Genomic DNA, 17,068 nt, shown 5'->3' with positions numbered 1-17,068 from the left:
TGTTTACCATATTTACAAGGAATCAAATGCATTATTTCAGAATTATTTAACATTTCTTCGTTCTAAAAATTAAATTAAGGGAACTTTAACGAAAAGCTCTCGGTGCTGTTTACTTTAACGAAAAACTATATTTTTACATTAAAAAGTCAATTATAATACTATTTATTTTACCCTTTATTTTGTTCTTATCATTAAAACTCAAAGTTTTCAAGTCTTTTTCATTAGTTTTCTTTTAAATTAAACGGGGGCCTAAGGTGGTGGCGTCCAAAACCTATTATGGGTCGTCAATCGGGAAATTAAAAGACATGGTGACTTGTTTTTTTTGAACAAAAGATATTATCTATATTAAAAGATGGCGGACTAAGTTAAGCCTCGCAATGGGCCAGTCATAATAATATGATTCAAATTTGTTTTTGGTGAGAATCGAACATAAGACCTCTCAATTACAAGCGAAAAGGAATATCATTAAACCGTACTACTAATTAGCGACGCCGTATTTTGGATATCTCCACCTTGAAGTCTTGTTTCATGTATATCTCTCCCCTTACCCTTAGACTTCAGATTGATTGTGGACTTTCCCTCCGGTCAACCTTCACTCCCGAAGCATCCCGCTGGTATTTATATAATAATCCTAACAACTTCCGGTGTTGTTAAATAATCCCCCATCTATACCATATTATCAATGTCAATGCTGGTTCATCTTCTGTATAAAATCTCAGTTCCTCTGCAAAAAAAAACAATGATTCATTTCAAGCCCAACTGATTTGTGCGTGATGAGTTCTCGAGTTTTGTTTGGTTTGTTTCTTGCAGTAGTAGCAATTGCATCAGTGGATTGCAACTCGGAAAGTATGCATATTGACTTTCTATATTCAGGCAAATTCAAGCAAATTTATGCTGGCTAAGGCTTAATTATTTTCAATGCCTTAATTCATGAACAGGAGATGCTCTGAATGTCTGGAAACATGGATTGGTCGACCCAAGCAATGCCCTCCAGAGCTGGAATTCAACGTTGCCAAGTCCATGCACCTGGTACCACATTACTTGCAATTCCGAAAACAGCGTTATAAGGGTGTAAGCAGTTTAAATCACATTGAACTCAGTTCATTACTTCTTGCTCCGATTCCTTCCACTAATTAGCCCCTGCTTGTAAGTTTGGTAACTAAATAAGATTCGTCTATATGCATCTGTATATATGAAGGGACCTCGGCGATAATAACCTGTCAGGAATTCTTGTCCCTGAGCTGGGAATCTTGGCCAACCTTGAGTACTTGTAAGACCATCTTCCCCAATTCTCAACCTTGAGTACCTGTCAGGAATATGTTTGTTTTAATTAAATATTTTCACCGCAGGGAGGTATATGGCAATAACCTCTTTGGATCTATTCCAGAGGAAATTGGTAAGTTGAAAAAACTCGTCAGCTTGGATCTTTACCAGAATAATCTCACGGGGACAATTCCGACATCTTTGGGACAGCTCAGTTCCTTGAGGTTTATGTAAGTACATATACCCTTTATAAACAATGTTCTCTGAGTTGTTTGAATTCCATCAAGCCATTTGAATTGATTTTTTATATGAGCTTTTTCTATGTAAATTATGTTTTACTAAACCTGTTAACAACAATTCTGGTACTGCTGGTTTTACTGATGCATGGCTGTATGTTATTTCTACTGACAGGAGGTTCTACAACAATCGTCTGACCGGATCTATTCCTCCTAGTCTTGGCAATTTGACATCTTTACAGATCCTGTAAGTTTGAAAATGTCCATCTCATCCATAAGCCTGTGAAATTAAGTAGAGCTGAGTGATTAGAAGCATTTTTATCGGATAATATGTTTTCTTACTCAGTCGCCCATGCTTGATTTCATTTTTAGGGAATTAAACAGTAACCTGCTTACTGGCACCGTACCGGTAGAGGTCAGTAATCTCGTTCAGTCTGGCACGTATCTGTGAGTTCACCTGGTCCTTGACTACATTTTAAAGACTTCAAATTGTGCTTGTTTCCTCATTGATCTAACGATTGAAGATTACATGATTTACCATATATCTGCAGCAATGTATCGGACAATATGTTGCAAGCGACTGCAGACCGTTCCAATTCAACAAGTAATCGAGCAAACTACTATTGCGAGTTGTTATTATTTAGGATTAATTTATTTGTTGTGCTAATATATATTAGCCTGTTTTAGTCTTACTGTAATTAGGTTCCCAGTAATTACTTGCAAAACACTCATGTAAACCTTATATATACTCCACTTTGGAGAAGAGTAATACAATGAATAAAAAATTTATCCGTATTCAATTTAACTTAAAATCAGAGCATTTCATTCTTGATGACCTGTGTGACGTGACGTGTCGTACCCTAATTTGTTGAACAGTATTGTTTATGCTACATTTGTGTGATTTGTGGTGTACCAAACTTGTGAACAATGTTTCTGCTACAGTACACGTGTGTTTCTGCTAGAGTGTTTTTTATCTACAATTTTGTTGTGTATTTCTTGAAATAGCACCAAGTGCGAGATTTGGTCAAGAAAAAGAAATTGTTCAAATTATATTATATTTATATATACTAAAACCCAAACTCGGGTGGTACTGTTTTAGGGTAATGTGCGGACCAAAATGCCCTTAAATTTTTTCCTTCTGTTCGTTTTTTTTTCCTAGTTTCCACATTCAAAGGACGGTTGTGCCCTTTACTTCCATGCTACTGTCATCGTCGCTTTCTCTTCGTTTTTCAGTTCCTTTTCACTGCTTTTAGTCGAATTTTTTCCCCACTGCATTTGGTTCCCTTCTTTTCCAGCCGTTTGCTCTCTCTTCCTCTCTGCTCTCTTCGCCTCGCTTAGTCTCAGAGTGGGTAGTTTTGCGGTGAGTTCTTCTAATCTCACATTTGGGACCGTTTTCTTCTGACTGTATAGATTGTGTTCTCTTGATTTTTAAATGGTAGAAGCTTTTTGGGTTCAATTTAAATGGGTTGTTATCAACCATTGAATTGCTTTTTTGCTTTCTTCTCTGGGATACCTCCACTTCATTGGTCTTTCGCCCTCTATTTTTCTTCGTTTGAGATATTGTTCTCTGTCGCTATGCCAATTCATCGGTTTCTTGCTTTGTTCTTCTTTGTCAGAGTTCTTAATTTCTACCTGTTTTTAATTCGATTCGAATTATTTGTGGCTGATCTGATTAACCATTAGTTTTGTGTGTTTGTTATCGCACTCTATACTTCTTTGATACATTTCATTCAAATTCGCATATTTCGATAAGAAACAAACTTTTATCTATTCTTGAAGTTAGGCAGAGTTGTAAATATAACTTTCTACATGTTGTATGTTGTTTAAAAACCCGCAGCATCGCACGGGCAATTTTGCAAAAAACAACTGAAATACTGTTCATAAACACAGTGTTGTTCCGTTTTTACCCCACTTAGTTTCTTTTATTTCATTTTTACTCCTATTTTAGTTCTTTGGTATTTTACTTCATTTGTGCCTGCAATTGAAGGGTTCCAGAGACTTCCGTCCCCCTCTCTACACTCTCACTCCTCGCTTTCTCTCTGCAATCTTAAAGCTCTCAAACCACAAGCCAACCATAACCAAACCCTCCCTCACCTTTTCTTTCTCCCTTCTCTCTCTTTCCTCTCCTCTCTCGAACTTTCCCCAACTGCCTCTGGTGCGTCTTCTACGACTCCGACATCGACGAGCTAGATGGCTCCTTTGCCTGGTAAGATTTTTGTCCTCAATTTGAAATTTGTTGTTTAATTCCTGTTTATTTGCCAACAAATATTGAATGTACGCATAACTTGCCTTCCTCTTTGAGTTTCCAACTTTAAATTTTAAGGTATGAGGGGTTTCGAACAGGGATTCTAATGAATGAAGAGAGCGTTCTCAATTTTTCAAAATTTTCATGAATTTATTGGTTTTTTAAAGCATGATCTGTAATTGTAATCTGAATTTTTTTTATCTGTGTCTGTTTTTTTATTATTTTTGCTAATTGGATCTGATTGTTTTGGTGTTCAGACCAAGTCCCTCACCGGACGAGGATCTGGATCCGACCGACAAAGCTTGGAGGTGAGATCCGGACTCCTCCCTCTTATCTTGATGTGCTTTTTTGCATGTTTGTTTTGGTTTTATTGTTTGCGAGGAGGAAGACGATTATCTGTAATTTCGAATTTGCAGTTTAATAATTGGCACTGTTTTCAATCTGCACATGTTTTTAGGGTTACGGTGAAAATTGTGATGCTTCTAACTTCTAAGCATGCCCTATAGATGACAGGGAGTGATTTTCGCATTCTCTTTCGATTTTATTTATCCTAAAATTCTCCATGACTGTATACTCTAGACGAGCGCCTTCCGATTCTGACAGAGCTTCTCAATCTTATCCTACCGGCACCATTCTATATTCATCAATAGCTTCAGTCCTACCCTCAAACAAGGTGTCCCCTCTACTTCATATCATAGGCAAATCCTTTGCAACACCCCCTGTCAATAGACCCACAAAACCGAACTATCACTACTACATGAGTTACAGGTTAATAAACGCCAGCCCACGTCTCTCTCTCTCTCTCTCTCTCTCTCTCTCTCTCTCTCACACACACACACACACACGCTTGCACGCACATTTCATAAATAGTTATAAGTAATGCTGAACCCTATTACATGTGATGCGGTTTAATACACTCAAGCCCATTTTATAGGCCAAATTTCGTTGAATCTTAAGGGTCCTATGTACAGCATGTAAACCTTTGGACCATAATCATGTTACATGTAGTCCAAGTGTGTTAATAATACTCAACTCTATCTCTCTCTCTCTCTCTCTCTCTCTCATTTGATAAATAGTTTTAGGTAATGCTAAACCCTAACATTTCATAAATAGATAATGTTAAACACTCACATTTCATACATCGTCAATGAATTACAAACAAGAGTTCAAGCAAGCCCATGAAGCTAGATATTTGACTGACCCGTAGATTGCTGCAGATTTGTTGGACATGGGGATTTGGGGTGTGCGTAAACGGCAGATGAATCACAAGTTTTTGAATTAGTGATGCAAAGGTTTTGGAATCTTCTTCTTCTTACTTTTTTTTTCTTTTTTTTTTTTTGGTGATAGTTCAAGCTATTGGTTAGTTGATGTAGAATGAGGTTTTGGTTGTTTTAGAGATCTTTTGTTTTCTTACCTGTAGAAAGAAATTGAGGATGTGTGTCTTTGTGTCATTTTGTATTTGTTCCACATTTTTGGTTGATTTAAGTACTGATTTTTGTTTTAATTTTAGATTAATTTCGTCTTCAGTAGATTAATTAAAAGCTAGAAGTTGAGCCAGTGGTTTTTGAAAAAGGTTGGTTCTTCAATTTTTTATTCCAGTGTTTATGATTTGAACAGATCTTTGTCTAATATAAACAGAGCTAAATTGAATGCTTTTTTGTTTTTTTTGCATTGTATTTGCTTTGTTAAAGAGGTCGCACTTGGTGCGATGGCAAGTGCCTTCGCCCATGAGCGGTAGGTCTCAGGTTCGAGACTTGGGAGTAGCCTCTCCATAAATGGGGGTAAGGCTAGCCGACAATTCACCTCTCCCAGACCCTGCGTAAAGCGGGAGCCTTGTGCACTGGGTACGATCTTTTGTATTTGCTTTGTTAAATTCATTGCTTTTTGTTGATCAATGTAATTTGGTGTTGCAAGTCAAAATTTTCCAGCAAGAAAATTAAGCTTGAAATTGAATTGAGGTATAAATGCTTCCACTTATATAGTGTGTATTGATTATTACTTTGAATGCATTATGCTTTCGAATATCAGTAGTACATTATAATGTTATAATATTTTTGTATGGTGGTTTGGAATAATTACATGTGTCTATGGTTGTGGTATTCATGTCTCCAGTTTGTCCATAGAAAGAATTCTATGTGTGTCCAAGAGAATATTATTCAATTTTCAAAACATGGGGATTCATTAGGAAAAACAAATTTGCACAGAAGAAGATGGCACTTGGTGCGATGGCAAGTGCCTTTGCCCATGAGCGGTAAGTCTCGGATTCGAGACTTGGGAGCAGCCTCTCCACAAATGGGGGTAAGGCTAGCCGACATTCACCTCTCCCAGACCCTGCGTAAAGCGGGAGCCTTGTGCACTGGGTACGACCTTTTTAGTAGAATTTGTAGAAGTAGAAGATGATTGAATAATATAGTGAACTTAATTAGAGGAAAAAAAAACCCAATTAAAAACATGTAAAAGCATTATTAAAGAAAAAATATGTGTTTAGTCAAATATCATATGCAAATCCTAAGAATAATTGTGTTATCAATTATTATAATTTGATGTTATTATATATTGTGCATAGAAGTAATATAATTTGAAGCCACCTATAGTTAGGATAAAATAGGGGGAATCAAGCTGGGATTTTGTTTTGGTTTTTTGGCAAATATAAAAAAAATAGTATTGGACTGAGGCATAGGTGTAGTATTAATAACAGGACAGTGGAGTTTCTGGATTATTTAAGGAAAAATATTTATTGGGTTGAAGGAAATTGTTCATTAGATTTATCAAGTTTTGTGTTTTCCCTGTTAATATCAATTTTTAAAAAATATATATGTCATGCTTTGTCAGGCTATTTCCCACTTCTGGGTTTTTGTTTTTAATCCATATGGGTTTTTTATTTCCGCTACGAGAGCTGTTAATTCTTTATTTATTTTTTTTGTTTTGATTGTGTCGAATTTTGTGTGGGGGTGTTTACAGTGCACAAAAAGGAGTTGAAGAACAAGCAGAGGGTAGAGGAGAGGCGCCGAAAAGAGGGGGAGAAAGCAAAGCAGGTACCTTTTGTCTTACATTGCTGTTATTTTTTCTTTTAGTTATAGATTGGTGGCGGGATTCTAGATGAATTCATATATGTTAGATCGTTCTACTATTATACAAATTGGTCAATTTGTTTGACTTTAATTTGAAGCCAAATTTTTCTCTTGATCCTCTCTGTGGTGAAATCAGCCTTTCCCATGTTAGATCGTTCTACTATTATACAAATTGGTCGATTTGTTTGACTTTAATTTGAAGCCAAATTTTTCTCTTGATCCTCTCTGTGGTGAAATCGGCCTTTCCCATTTTCGAATGGAAAACACAGATGGTCAGTTCATGACTTACTATGTTGGTTTGATTATTACTTGGATTCTTACTTTCAACAGGCATCCTCTTTTCTCCTTGGTTTAAGGCAAGCTTCGAAGATTTACCTCACTCTTTTTATTTGCTTTGATGAACTGGATGGTGTGGAAAATCCAAAAGGGAAACATCACTGTTTTCTTTTTAATCAACGCTCTGCCCCACTGTTTTTATCCATTACAATATGATGTTAAGGGTTTTGCTTCAACTTTTTTGCCCTTTATGTGTTCTCACTACCAATTGCAATGTGAAATAGTGATATTGGGGAAAGCACAAGAGGTGTGCTTGGTTATTGAATTTCTTAATGGTGATTATTTTTTATTCATTGGTAGTATGGCCGTTGACAGGTTTTTTAACACTTACACAGTTTGTATTTCTGTGAAAAAATTCTAGGAAAAACAGAAGGAGGTTGAACCGATCTATGTAGTGAGTCGAAATAAAAATTAAACTCAGAGCTACAGAATGAGAATTTTGGTCTGATAAAAAATAGAAAGTGAACACATATCAGGATAATCTCACAAGGTGAGATTTCAGTATGAATTTTTCATTGCCATTCTGATTGCTGCTTTTAAACCAATCGGTAGAGATTCTGTTTTCAGTTTCCTTTTGCGTTATCAATTTACCTTACTTCTTTGAACCAAATGCAAGTTCCAATATTGCATTGTTAACAAAATAAATTACATGAAATTGAATCTTTCTCTGATTGAGAAATCTCTTTTTGTTTAAATAGTGTTCCAAGTTTTGTGTTTATTTTTTTCCCAACAGGTGGCCTTAAAAGGAATCAAGTATGCAGGGAAATGGTATATCAAAGGTAGAGATTGACTCCAGGATCAACATATCAAAGGTAGAGATCAACTCCTCCTCTGATGTTAAACTTCTACTGTGATGTATTTTAGTATTAAATTTTGGTAAAATCATTGCTTATCATAAACCTTATCACAATACCAAATAACAGGGTGAGAGATGAAAAATAGAGAGGTGTATATTTGAGCATATGTTTACTTTGGAGATTTTGGGTAATGATCATGAATTGTAGTGTTAGTGCATCTCTAATTTTTTTTCCACGTTTCTGCATACTGTTTATAGCTAAATGATTTATTTTTGGGGTCTTTTCTTTTCAAATTTTCTTATTGCTTTTCAGTCTTAATTTTTTTTTCTTTCTTTCAATTCGGAATTATTTCAAACTAGGAATGAAAAGACTGCATTTTTTTACAACATTGTTGAGAGTGTTGGTGAAGGTGTTAAAAGAGAAGTGTTTTTTGTTTTGTTGAAAAATTATTGCAGATTTTAGTGTTTAATTTTATTTGAATTTCTTAATTTGGTCAAAGGATGCTTTGGTTAGTAGGCACTTTTATTCAATGGTTTTTTATTCGAATTTATAACACAGAGGATATTGGTGAATGATGAAGCAATTTGTTTGGTTTCGGAGACGGTGGCAATTTCAATTTCTTGGATTATTGAATAATTATCGTGAATGATGTGGAGTTGGTTTGAATGATTTCTGTGAATTTACATTTAGACTTTATGGAATTTGGGTTTTAATTTCAGTGATTCCAAATTTTTTCATGGTCTATACCCCTCTCCCTTCTTTATTGTTTATGAAGCTTTGTAATTTCAGTGATTACCCAAGTTATTTAGTTTTGACTGTTTAGCTATAACATAAAATCTAAGGAAAACTAATAAAAAAAACTTGAAAATTTTGAGTTTTAACGATAAGGACAAAATAAAGGGTAAAGTGAATAGTATCATGATTGACTTTTTAATGTAAAAATATGATTTTTCGTTAAAGTGAACAGTACCGGAAGCTTTTCGTTAAAGTTCCCTAAAATCTATGGGTGTTAACTTGGTTTTTAGATTGATTATTTAGTTATAACATAAAATCTCAATATTTACAATTTACAATATAAAAATGCACTGATCTAAATAAGAGACTATTTAATCACTGAAAAAAAGTCCTCTTTAACTGGTATAAAACCAGATTCTTTTCCACCAAAAAAAGAAAACCTGTTGATGTATATATTAATTGCATGTATTTTAGTATTTCATATTTTCCCTTGCCTAGGTTGCTTTCTTCACAATCAAGAGGACTGGAGAGAAACTTTAGGTGCTTCAGTGAACAACTTTGATTTTTTTTTTTTTTTTTGTATGTAGAGACAAAAGTTCTACGATTGTGTATGTGTGGATTGTATAGATTAAATCTTTTGTTTGTTAAAATCTTCAAACATTTTTAATGTAAATAATAGTAATCGTCTATGATATTTTTTTTACAATTTCTAATCCCGCAGCAACGCACGGGGTACCAATTTCTAGTATATCTACTAAATAGAAAAGAAGTATTCTATAACCTATACTAACCCATATTTATATTTTCATTGAAACACTAACCTATATTATATATAAGCTAATTTGTATTCGGAAACCGATGTATATATATAACCTATATGTTGTGTTGGTTTCCGAAAACTTGACCCCATGATCTAAAACGAACAGCCAGCATAATCGTTGAACTCTGAGGGAAAACTGAATTAAATTGCAGTACTCACAGAGTCATCACATGCATGTCTTATGATCTTAACGTATGATTTATATATGAAGGGACCTTGGCAAGCTGGACTATGGATCGGGAATTACTGTCCCCGAGCCTGGAAACTTGTATGGCCATGATAATGCATATGCGTCCATCTTTCTCTCTATTTCTATTTCTATTTCTGACATGAAATTGAGTACTGCTCAAAATATCACGGACCGGACCAATTCCTTCGTCTGTTGTCAAATAAAAAAAATTACAGATCATTTAAGTAGTGTCTACACCTGTTTAGGATAGGTTCTAGAATAACTAAAAGTGTTTTTTGAGAACCAAAAAACGCTTTTAACTACACTTGATACAAGAGTTAAAAAACGCTTACGTTATGGTTAGGTGAAGGATTTATTGACTAATCTCAATTTGAATTCTAGTGCCTCGTTTGCTATACAGGTAAACAAACAATACCTTCTACATAGTCAACATTCTGGATGAATTGGAAGAGAAGACAGTCCAAGTTGTCATGCTAAGACAAAAGAAACTTACGTTGTACTGGTAAACACCCCTCGGAGACCATATCTTCACAATTTTTAGTCACAATTTCTCTGATTCTTTTACTGTTTATGGTCTTATATCTAGAATTGGAGTTGCGGCTTCGAGTCACAAGTCAAAAACTCGCGTAAATTATTTCGGATATAAACTCAGTATAGGACATGAAGTAAAGATGTCAAGGCGTAATGTCTTAAACTCGTGTTGTCAAGAGAGAAAGTTGAAACAAATGACAATGCATGATGGGTTCAAAATGTTAGGTGTCTCAGACCTATCACTCATCGCCATGTGGAAAAGTGTTGAAGCACAAGACGAAGTGTAACAGATTTGGGACATGACCAACTTGATATCTCTGTTTAATGTAAGTCTTTCTCCTAAACTTACAGATGATTATGAGTTTTTCCTCTCGTCAACCTTCACTATTGAAGTATTCTTCTAGTCACGAATTTAATAATCCCAACAACTCATCTTCCTAAACTTTTCCTCCATCTATATCAAAATCACTGTCAATGCTGGTTTATCTTCTCTATAAAATCTCAGTTCCTCTGCAAAAAATACAATGATTCGAGCTCTACTCTAACCTTATCGTTTAGACTCTACTGATTTGTGCGTGATGGGTTCTCGAGTTTTGCTTGTTTTTTATCTTGCAGCAGTAGCTATTGCATCAGTGGAATGCTACTCGGAAGGTATGATATTGACTTGCTATATTCAGGCAAATTCAAGCAAATTTATGTTGGCCAAGGCTTAATTCTTTTCAGTGCTTTACTTCATGAACAGGAGATGCTCTGAGTGTCTGGAAATCCAGCTTGGTCGACCCAAACAATGTCCTCCAGAGCTGGGATCCAACGTTACGAAATCCATGCACCTGGTTCCACGTTACTTGCAATTCTGAAAACAGTGTTACAAGGGTGTAAGTGGTCTTTTTATTAACATTGACTCAACTCCTTACAATCTATTGCCGCAAATTCCTTCCACTAATTACTCCGGGAAGTTTAGTATTTAAATTGGACTTATCTTTCTGCGTATGTATATATATGAAGGGACCTTGGCGATGCTAACCTGTCAGGACTTATTGTCCCTGAGCTGGGAATCTTGGCCAACCTTCAGTACTTGTAAGATCATCTTTCCCATCTCTCGAACTACAAGTTAGAGTAGTTTGAGTAGAATGAAATAACTAGGTAAATATGTCTGTTTGCGCTGCAGGGAGGTATTTGGCAATAACCTCTTTGGATCTATACCAAAGGAAATCGGTAACTTGACAAAACTCGTCAGCTTGGACCTTTACCAGAATAATCTCACAGGGACAATTCCGACATCTTTGGGACACCTCCCTTCCTTGAGGTTTATGCAAGTACATATTCCCTTTATAAAACAATGTTCTTTGAGTTGTTTGAATCCATCAAGAAATTTTAATTTTTTCAACGATGAGCTTTTTCTATGTAACTTATGTCGCACTAAACCTGTTAACAACAATTCTGGTTCCGTTGGTTTTTCTGATACATGGGCTGTATATCAATCCTACTGGCAGGAGGGTCTTTAGCAATAGTCTGACTGGACCTATTCCTCTTAGTCTCGGAAATTTGAAATCTTTACAGATCTTGTAAGTTTATAATGTCATTAAGTACAGCTTAGTGATCATAAGCATTTGTATCAGTTAATAATTTGTTTTCTTACTCGGTCGTCCATGCTTAATTTCTTTTGTTAGGGAATTAAACAGTAACTTGCTCACTGGCACTATACCTGCAGAGCTCCTTAATCTCATTCGATTTGGCAACTTGAATCTTTTGTGAGTTCACTTGGTCCTTGACTCCATTTTAAAGCCTTAAAAAGGTGTATACTTCCTTGTTGATCTAATGATTGGGATACTATGATTTATTTGCAGCAATGTATCAGACAATCTACTGCAAGGGACTGTACACCGTACCAATTCAACAGGTAATCAAGCAAATTATTATTTTACCAATTTACTGTGAGGTTAGAACTTAGAACTTAGGAAAGGAGTCTATCATCCTTGTTTAAAATTGATTCTTAATTAAATTCTATTTGAAAATTCAGTAATCCGCTGCTTAATCTTTTTTTTTTTTTTCTTTTGTATTTTTGGTGTTTGCTATATACGATTTGCAGTTACCACAATAATACAAGATCCACAAGCTCAGAAGTAAGTGAAGATGGGGAAATGAATACAGAATCCCTACATAATATATCTATGCAGTGCCTATATGTTGCTTACTAAATAATAATTGTGATTCCTAATTCCTACAGCCCAATAAACCTAAACAGATGTTGCATATGTGAAGCTTCATAGATAATCAATAAAGCCTATATATTGGTTTTGTTGATTTCAAACTTTTAGGGCAATATTTTCTCCTCCTGCTGCTTGTGTAATACTCAGTTAGTTGTAATCATGGAAGAAAAAATCGATAATATCGGTGAAATATTGCCGATATTATCGTTTTTTTAGAGATCCGATATTTTTTTAACTATCCAAATGATTTTCATCATAATATCGCCACATAATACTAAAAAATACTTAAATATGTTGAGAAAACTCAACATATACTTCACTTGATCATAGCCCAAAGGGTGAACAAGATATGGCTTACCGAGCAGGGGAATGTGGGTTTTATAGGACAAATTGCGAGGGCAGTGAGCAAGCATGGGCGATGTGGGACTCTCCCAATAGGAGAAAATCAGAATTTCGGCCGAAAATTTACACCCACTTTAAACGGCCATAACTTTGTCAAAACTCAACGAAATCAAGCAAGACAAAAACTAAAGTTGTAGCCCTCGAAGAGAGGAAGAGAATGGTACCTCACACAACGTTTGAATCGTCGTGGTTTGGCCGGAAAATTCCTCGAAAGTCACTGAGATCGCCGGAAACTGGGTAAGATTCAAATGAGTATAACTTTTTTAATACTCAACGAAATTGAGTGAAACAAAAAGGAAAGTTGTACTACTCGACGAGACGAAGAGATTGATACCTTGCACGTCGGCCAACTCGCCGTGGTTTGGCCGGAAATTGCCTCGAAAGCCACTGAGGTCGCTGGAAATTGGGTAAGATTCAAATGAGTATAACTTTTTCAATACGCAACGAAATTGAGTGAAACAAAAAGGAAAGTTGTAGCCCTCGAAGAGACGAAGAGAATGGTATCTCACACGATGTCTGACTCGTTGTTGTTTGGCCGGAAATTTCCTCGAAAGCCACTGAGGTCGCCTGAAACTGGGTAAGATTCAAATGAGTATAACTTTTTCAATACTCAACGAAATTGAGTGAAACAAAAAGGAAAGTTGTACTACTCGACGAGACGAAGAGATTGATACCTTGCACGCCGGCCAAAATTCAATTGACACACTCCTGGCTTCCAAAATTCAATTCTTTTACTTTATATAAACTTGAAAAAACATAATCGGCATCCAAATTAAAGTTTAGTCTTATTCTTATGTGTAAGAAATTTAAAGTGTCAAATTCGGCACATTATTCTTCATCATTTTATTCACTTCCCTTTTTTTTTTTAATATCCTAAATAAAACCTCCAAATATTGTACTAATTAATTATATATAAATGATTATGGTGTGTTTAAACTTCTTTCATTAATTACTACATATTTTCTACACTCATAATGTTTGCCAGCTCGCTATATAATCAACTTAAATCAGTTAAATCCATCATGCAATGCATTTCCTTCCAATTTTTTGTGATAAACTAATAGATAATTGACTAAATAAACATCCTACAAAGTTTCATTAAAAATTTCCAAGTTTTTCTTACAATTTCCGTGGTTTCCATGTAATTTTTATCGATATCGATATTATCCCGATATTTCCATCGATATTTCCGTGTTTTCGGACTACCGATATTTCCGATATTACCGATATTTTCTTCCTTGGTTGTAATGCATCCCCATTTAATTAAGGGCAATTGTCTAAAATGATAAAATAAAAAATAAAAAACCATTGTTAAACTGATTAGACACCCTTTTAAATTAACCTATCATATTAACTTTCATAGACCCATCATATCTCCCTTATAGATTGATGATTTTTTTAAATCTGATAATTTTAGCAAACAAGTTTTAGTTTTCATTATTTTAATCAATTGCCCTTTAATTAAAGTCGCTAATTGCATTGCTTGGAAGTTCGGTTTCCTTGAACAAAAAGTTTGTGAGTAATGATTTTGTCTTTTTATATCTTTTATTTTAGATGCAAGTTCTAATGATGCTACACAAAATGACCATATTGCTCCATATTGTGACAAATTTAGAAATCAATACTTACAGATTATTAGTTCACGACTAAATCTCCAATTGGACAAAAATCTCGGAACAATGCTCGATTTTCTTTAATAAGAAAAGAAGTTACCGAATAATGTAATCTAAAACAATTTGTTTTGTTGTTTTCCAAATACTTGACTCCAATATCTGAAACGAATAGGCATGGCATAACTAATCCTTCACATACTTGACTCCAAGACCTGTTTTGGAGTCACTTGGAATCCCTATGCAGTGTTGCTAGCGAGAGTAAGTGGTTTAGTTTTTCAGTGGCACTAGTATACCAGTTGAGTGACAGAGGAGAGATCAAGCATCATAAAGTACAGAAATCAAACTTGTGTAGGGAAGGTCAAAAGCAGCGGGAAGCTTTGCCCTTTTCATTAGCATGTCACTCAGTCAAATAATGCATTACTATGTTTTGAGTGAGTATTATTATTTGAATCATATTTACTAGCGGGAAGCTGTTTGCCTCAAAAATCAAATCCCTACTACCAAACATGTATCTTACTTTTGAATCGAGTTGATAAATAGCAGACTTATTTGAGTGAGTATTATCATTTGAATCATATTATTTTATACAAGTGAGTTTCACATATATAAATGTAATTCATTTCTATGGTTTTTATCACAACTGGTCCCTGAAATTGGTCAAGTTTAATCCAATATCCAATATCAAATTCTAAATTAATTGAGTCAAGCTTAAGATGATCGGCTCAATGGGCACCTGTTCAGTCTCTTAGAGCAATGGGAGGAAGCTTTGTGACAATTTAAGAGCTCGTTTGGAAGTGCTTTTAAAATGACTGAAAACACTTTTGATTAAATTGATTTTGGGCTTCAAAGTGCTTCTTAAAAGAAGCACCAGATATGTGCTTGCAAAAAGCACTTAAAGTTTTTTTTCCAGGATCCAGTTGGATTTTTACTAATGATTGATTTTAAACATTTTCATCACAAACGCTTTCAGTCATTTTAAAACAACTTTCAAACTATAGGCCTAAAACTTATGGGGTGGTGATCTTATACACTCAATGGTCCGTATATATAGAAAGCTTTTTCTGTTTGAAGAAGATTAAGTGGATGGCTTTTTCTGTTACTTTGTTCCACCTTTTTCCAATTCTATGATGGAAGTGATAAAAATAAAGTGGGAGAAGATTTGCGATTTTAAGTGCTTTTGGGTTAAAAAAAAGTGCTTTTGGGTTGGTCAAGTCCCTTCTTTCAAGGAGAATGAGGTATGCATGAATCATGTCTAATCTCTTTTATACAATAAGGTCTTTGCCTTGTCCCACTCCCTATATATTCTATATGGAACCCTACAACACACACATGCACACATGTTGTGGATCAACCAAATGAAATGTAATGGACTCATGAAGATAGAATAAGAACGAAAATTATAGTATGCTCAGAATCTATGTATAGTATCCATAGGAATCTTAAGTTGTTGAATTTTCGATTATTGAATATTTGATAAAAAAAAAATCAACGTTTCAATTTCGATATATATGTACTATATATACTCCAAATCATATACTACAAATTTCTAGGATAAGACTACTAAATTTAGACTAGAAGATGGACCCCTATTTATAATATTACACTAGCCAATCCATTAAAAGACGAGTCTCACATGCATGCCTACTGCAATCACCACACCTTTCTAATAATTCTTAGTCGTATATAGTGGACCTGATGCTCCATATATAATTACTAACTCCAAAACAAATTACTGCCCACTGTGAATCTGTGATCACATAAATGAATCGAAAACTAATCCATGTATATATGGGGTCTTTCTCTAACAGTGGATATTGGCTCAAAACTCAATCATCAATATTGTCATTGTTAGAATAGTTAGCAAGTAGGGTTTTTCTGGGGCCGATCTATGTGTATAACCATTGTTTCAAAGGAAAACTAACGAAAAGTTCAAAAAAACTTCCCTTTAATGAAAAATCATTTTTAAAGATATAGTAAATAGTACCAGAGAAAGGTATAAATGTGGTTTTTCGTTAAAATTGAACAGTACTGGGAGTGTTCGGTTAAAACTCCCTTGTTTCAATTATCGTTTCTCTTTTTTTCGGTCACTAACTAGGGCTTCTATAGGATCTACCGTTTTGTATAAAGCAATGTTTTTTGTGTTATGTGGACATTTGCAAGATGTAGTGTTTCATTATGTTGATGTGTTGCATGTGGCCGATTGTTCCAGTTGTTTCAGTGCACCTTTGCTGGAATTCTTTTTCTTTCCTAAGTGTAATTTAGATTAGAGTTATCGTTTTTAATTAAAAGAAATTATGTTGATGTCTTGTCAATATAGTCTTCTCCTTTCATTTCATTTAAATATAATATATATAAGAATCCCAACTTACAAATCAATTTTCATGATTCCTCTTTCTTTTAAGTTGTTTACAGTCACATTATTCTAAGAACTGGTTTGGGAGTGAGGTGCTTAAAAAAAAGCACCCATGAAAAAAAGCTGTAAGGGTTTTAGGTGTTTGGTAAACTGAAAAAAAATGGCTTATTTTGGAAGCTGCTGTGAGAATAAGCTGAAATCAAAGAAAAAAGCTAAAGCTGCTATTTGCAGCTTTGGAAAACTGGCTTTTTTCAAAGCACACGGAG

General features: G+C 34.8%; 2 protein-coding genes across 43 annotated transcripts; both read left to right on the top strand.

Annotated features, from left to right (window-relative positions):
- The first annotated feature begins 652 nt into the window (after positions 1–652).
- On the top strand, positions 653–2,294 carry LOC103452430 (leucine-rich repeat protein 1-like). Of its 2 annotated transcripts, none has more exons than XM_017337056.3 (7): positions 653–846; positions 939–1,071; positions 1,199–1,270; positions 1,350–1,493; positions 1,675–1,746; positions 1,872–1,946; positions 2,051–2,294. In XM_017337056.3, exons 1-7 carry the CDS (start codon positions 774–776, stop codon positions 2,184–2,186), a joined length of 705 nt encoding a protein of 234 aa, XP_017192545.1. In that variant the 5' UTR covers positions 653–773; the 3' UTR covers positions 2,187–2,294. The 2 variants fall into 2 exon arrangements, with proteins under 2 accessions (XP_017192545.1, XP_070666409.1); XM_070810308.1 differs by having other exon boundaries at positions 668–846; positions 1,350–1,487.
- A 1,163-nt stretch (positions 2,295–3,457) lies between these two features.
- Positions 3,458–12,535, top strand: LOC103452195 (leucine-rich repeat protein 1-like). 41 transcript variants are annotated; one of them, XM_070810302.1, is made up of 17 exons: positions 3,471–3,705; positions 4,002–4,052; positions 4,962–5,036; positions 5,255–5,317; positions 5,436–5,588; positions 6,706–6,779; positions 7,487–7,641; positions 7,885–7,963; positions 10,094–10,195; positions 10,280–10,875; positions 10,967–11,099; positions 11,230–11,301; positions 11,393–11,530; positions 11,718–11,789; positions 11,895–11,975; positions 12,072–12,124; positions 12,314–12,535. In XM_070810302.1, exons 10-17 carry the CDS (start codon positions 10,803–10,805, stop codon positions 12,349–12,351), a joined length of 660 nt encoding a protein of 219 aa, XP_070666403.1. In that variant the 5' UTR covers positions 3,471–3,705; positions 4,002–4,052; positions 4,962–5,036; positions 5,255–5,317; positions 5,436–5,588; positions 6,706–6,779; positions 7,487–7,641; positions 7,885–7,963; positions 10,094–10,195; positions 10,280–10,802; the 3' UTR covers positions 12,352–12,535. The 41 variants fall into 41 exon arrangements, with proteins under 41 accessions (XP_008389940.2, XP_070666404.1, XP_008389936.2 ...); XM_070810305.1 differs by lacking the exon at positions 4,962–5,036 and having other exon boundaries at positions 7,513–7,641; XM_070810286.1 differs by lacking the exons at positions 5,255–5,317; positions 5,436–5,588 and adding an exon at positions 9,715–9,771 and having other exon boundaries at positions 7,513–7,641; positions 11,393–11,536.
- Positions 12,536–17,068: the final 4,533 nt, after the last annotated feature.

This window comes from Malus domestica, chromosome 13 (genome assembly GCF_042453785.1).
Source record: "Malus domestica chromosome 13, GDT2T_hap1".
NCBI lineage: Eukaryota > Viridiplantae > Streptophyta > Magnoliopsida > Rosales > Rosaceae > Malus > Malus domestica.
This window is presented reverse-complemented; position numbering and strand designations above follow the sequence as displayed.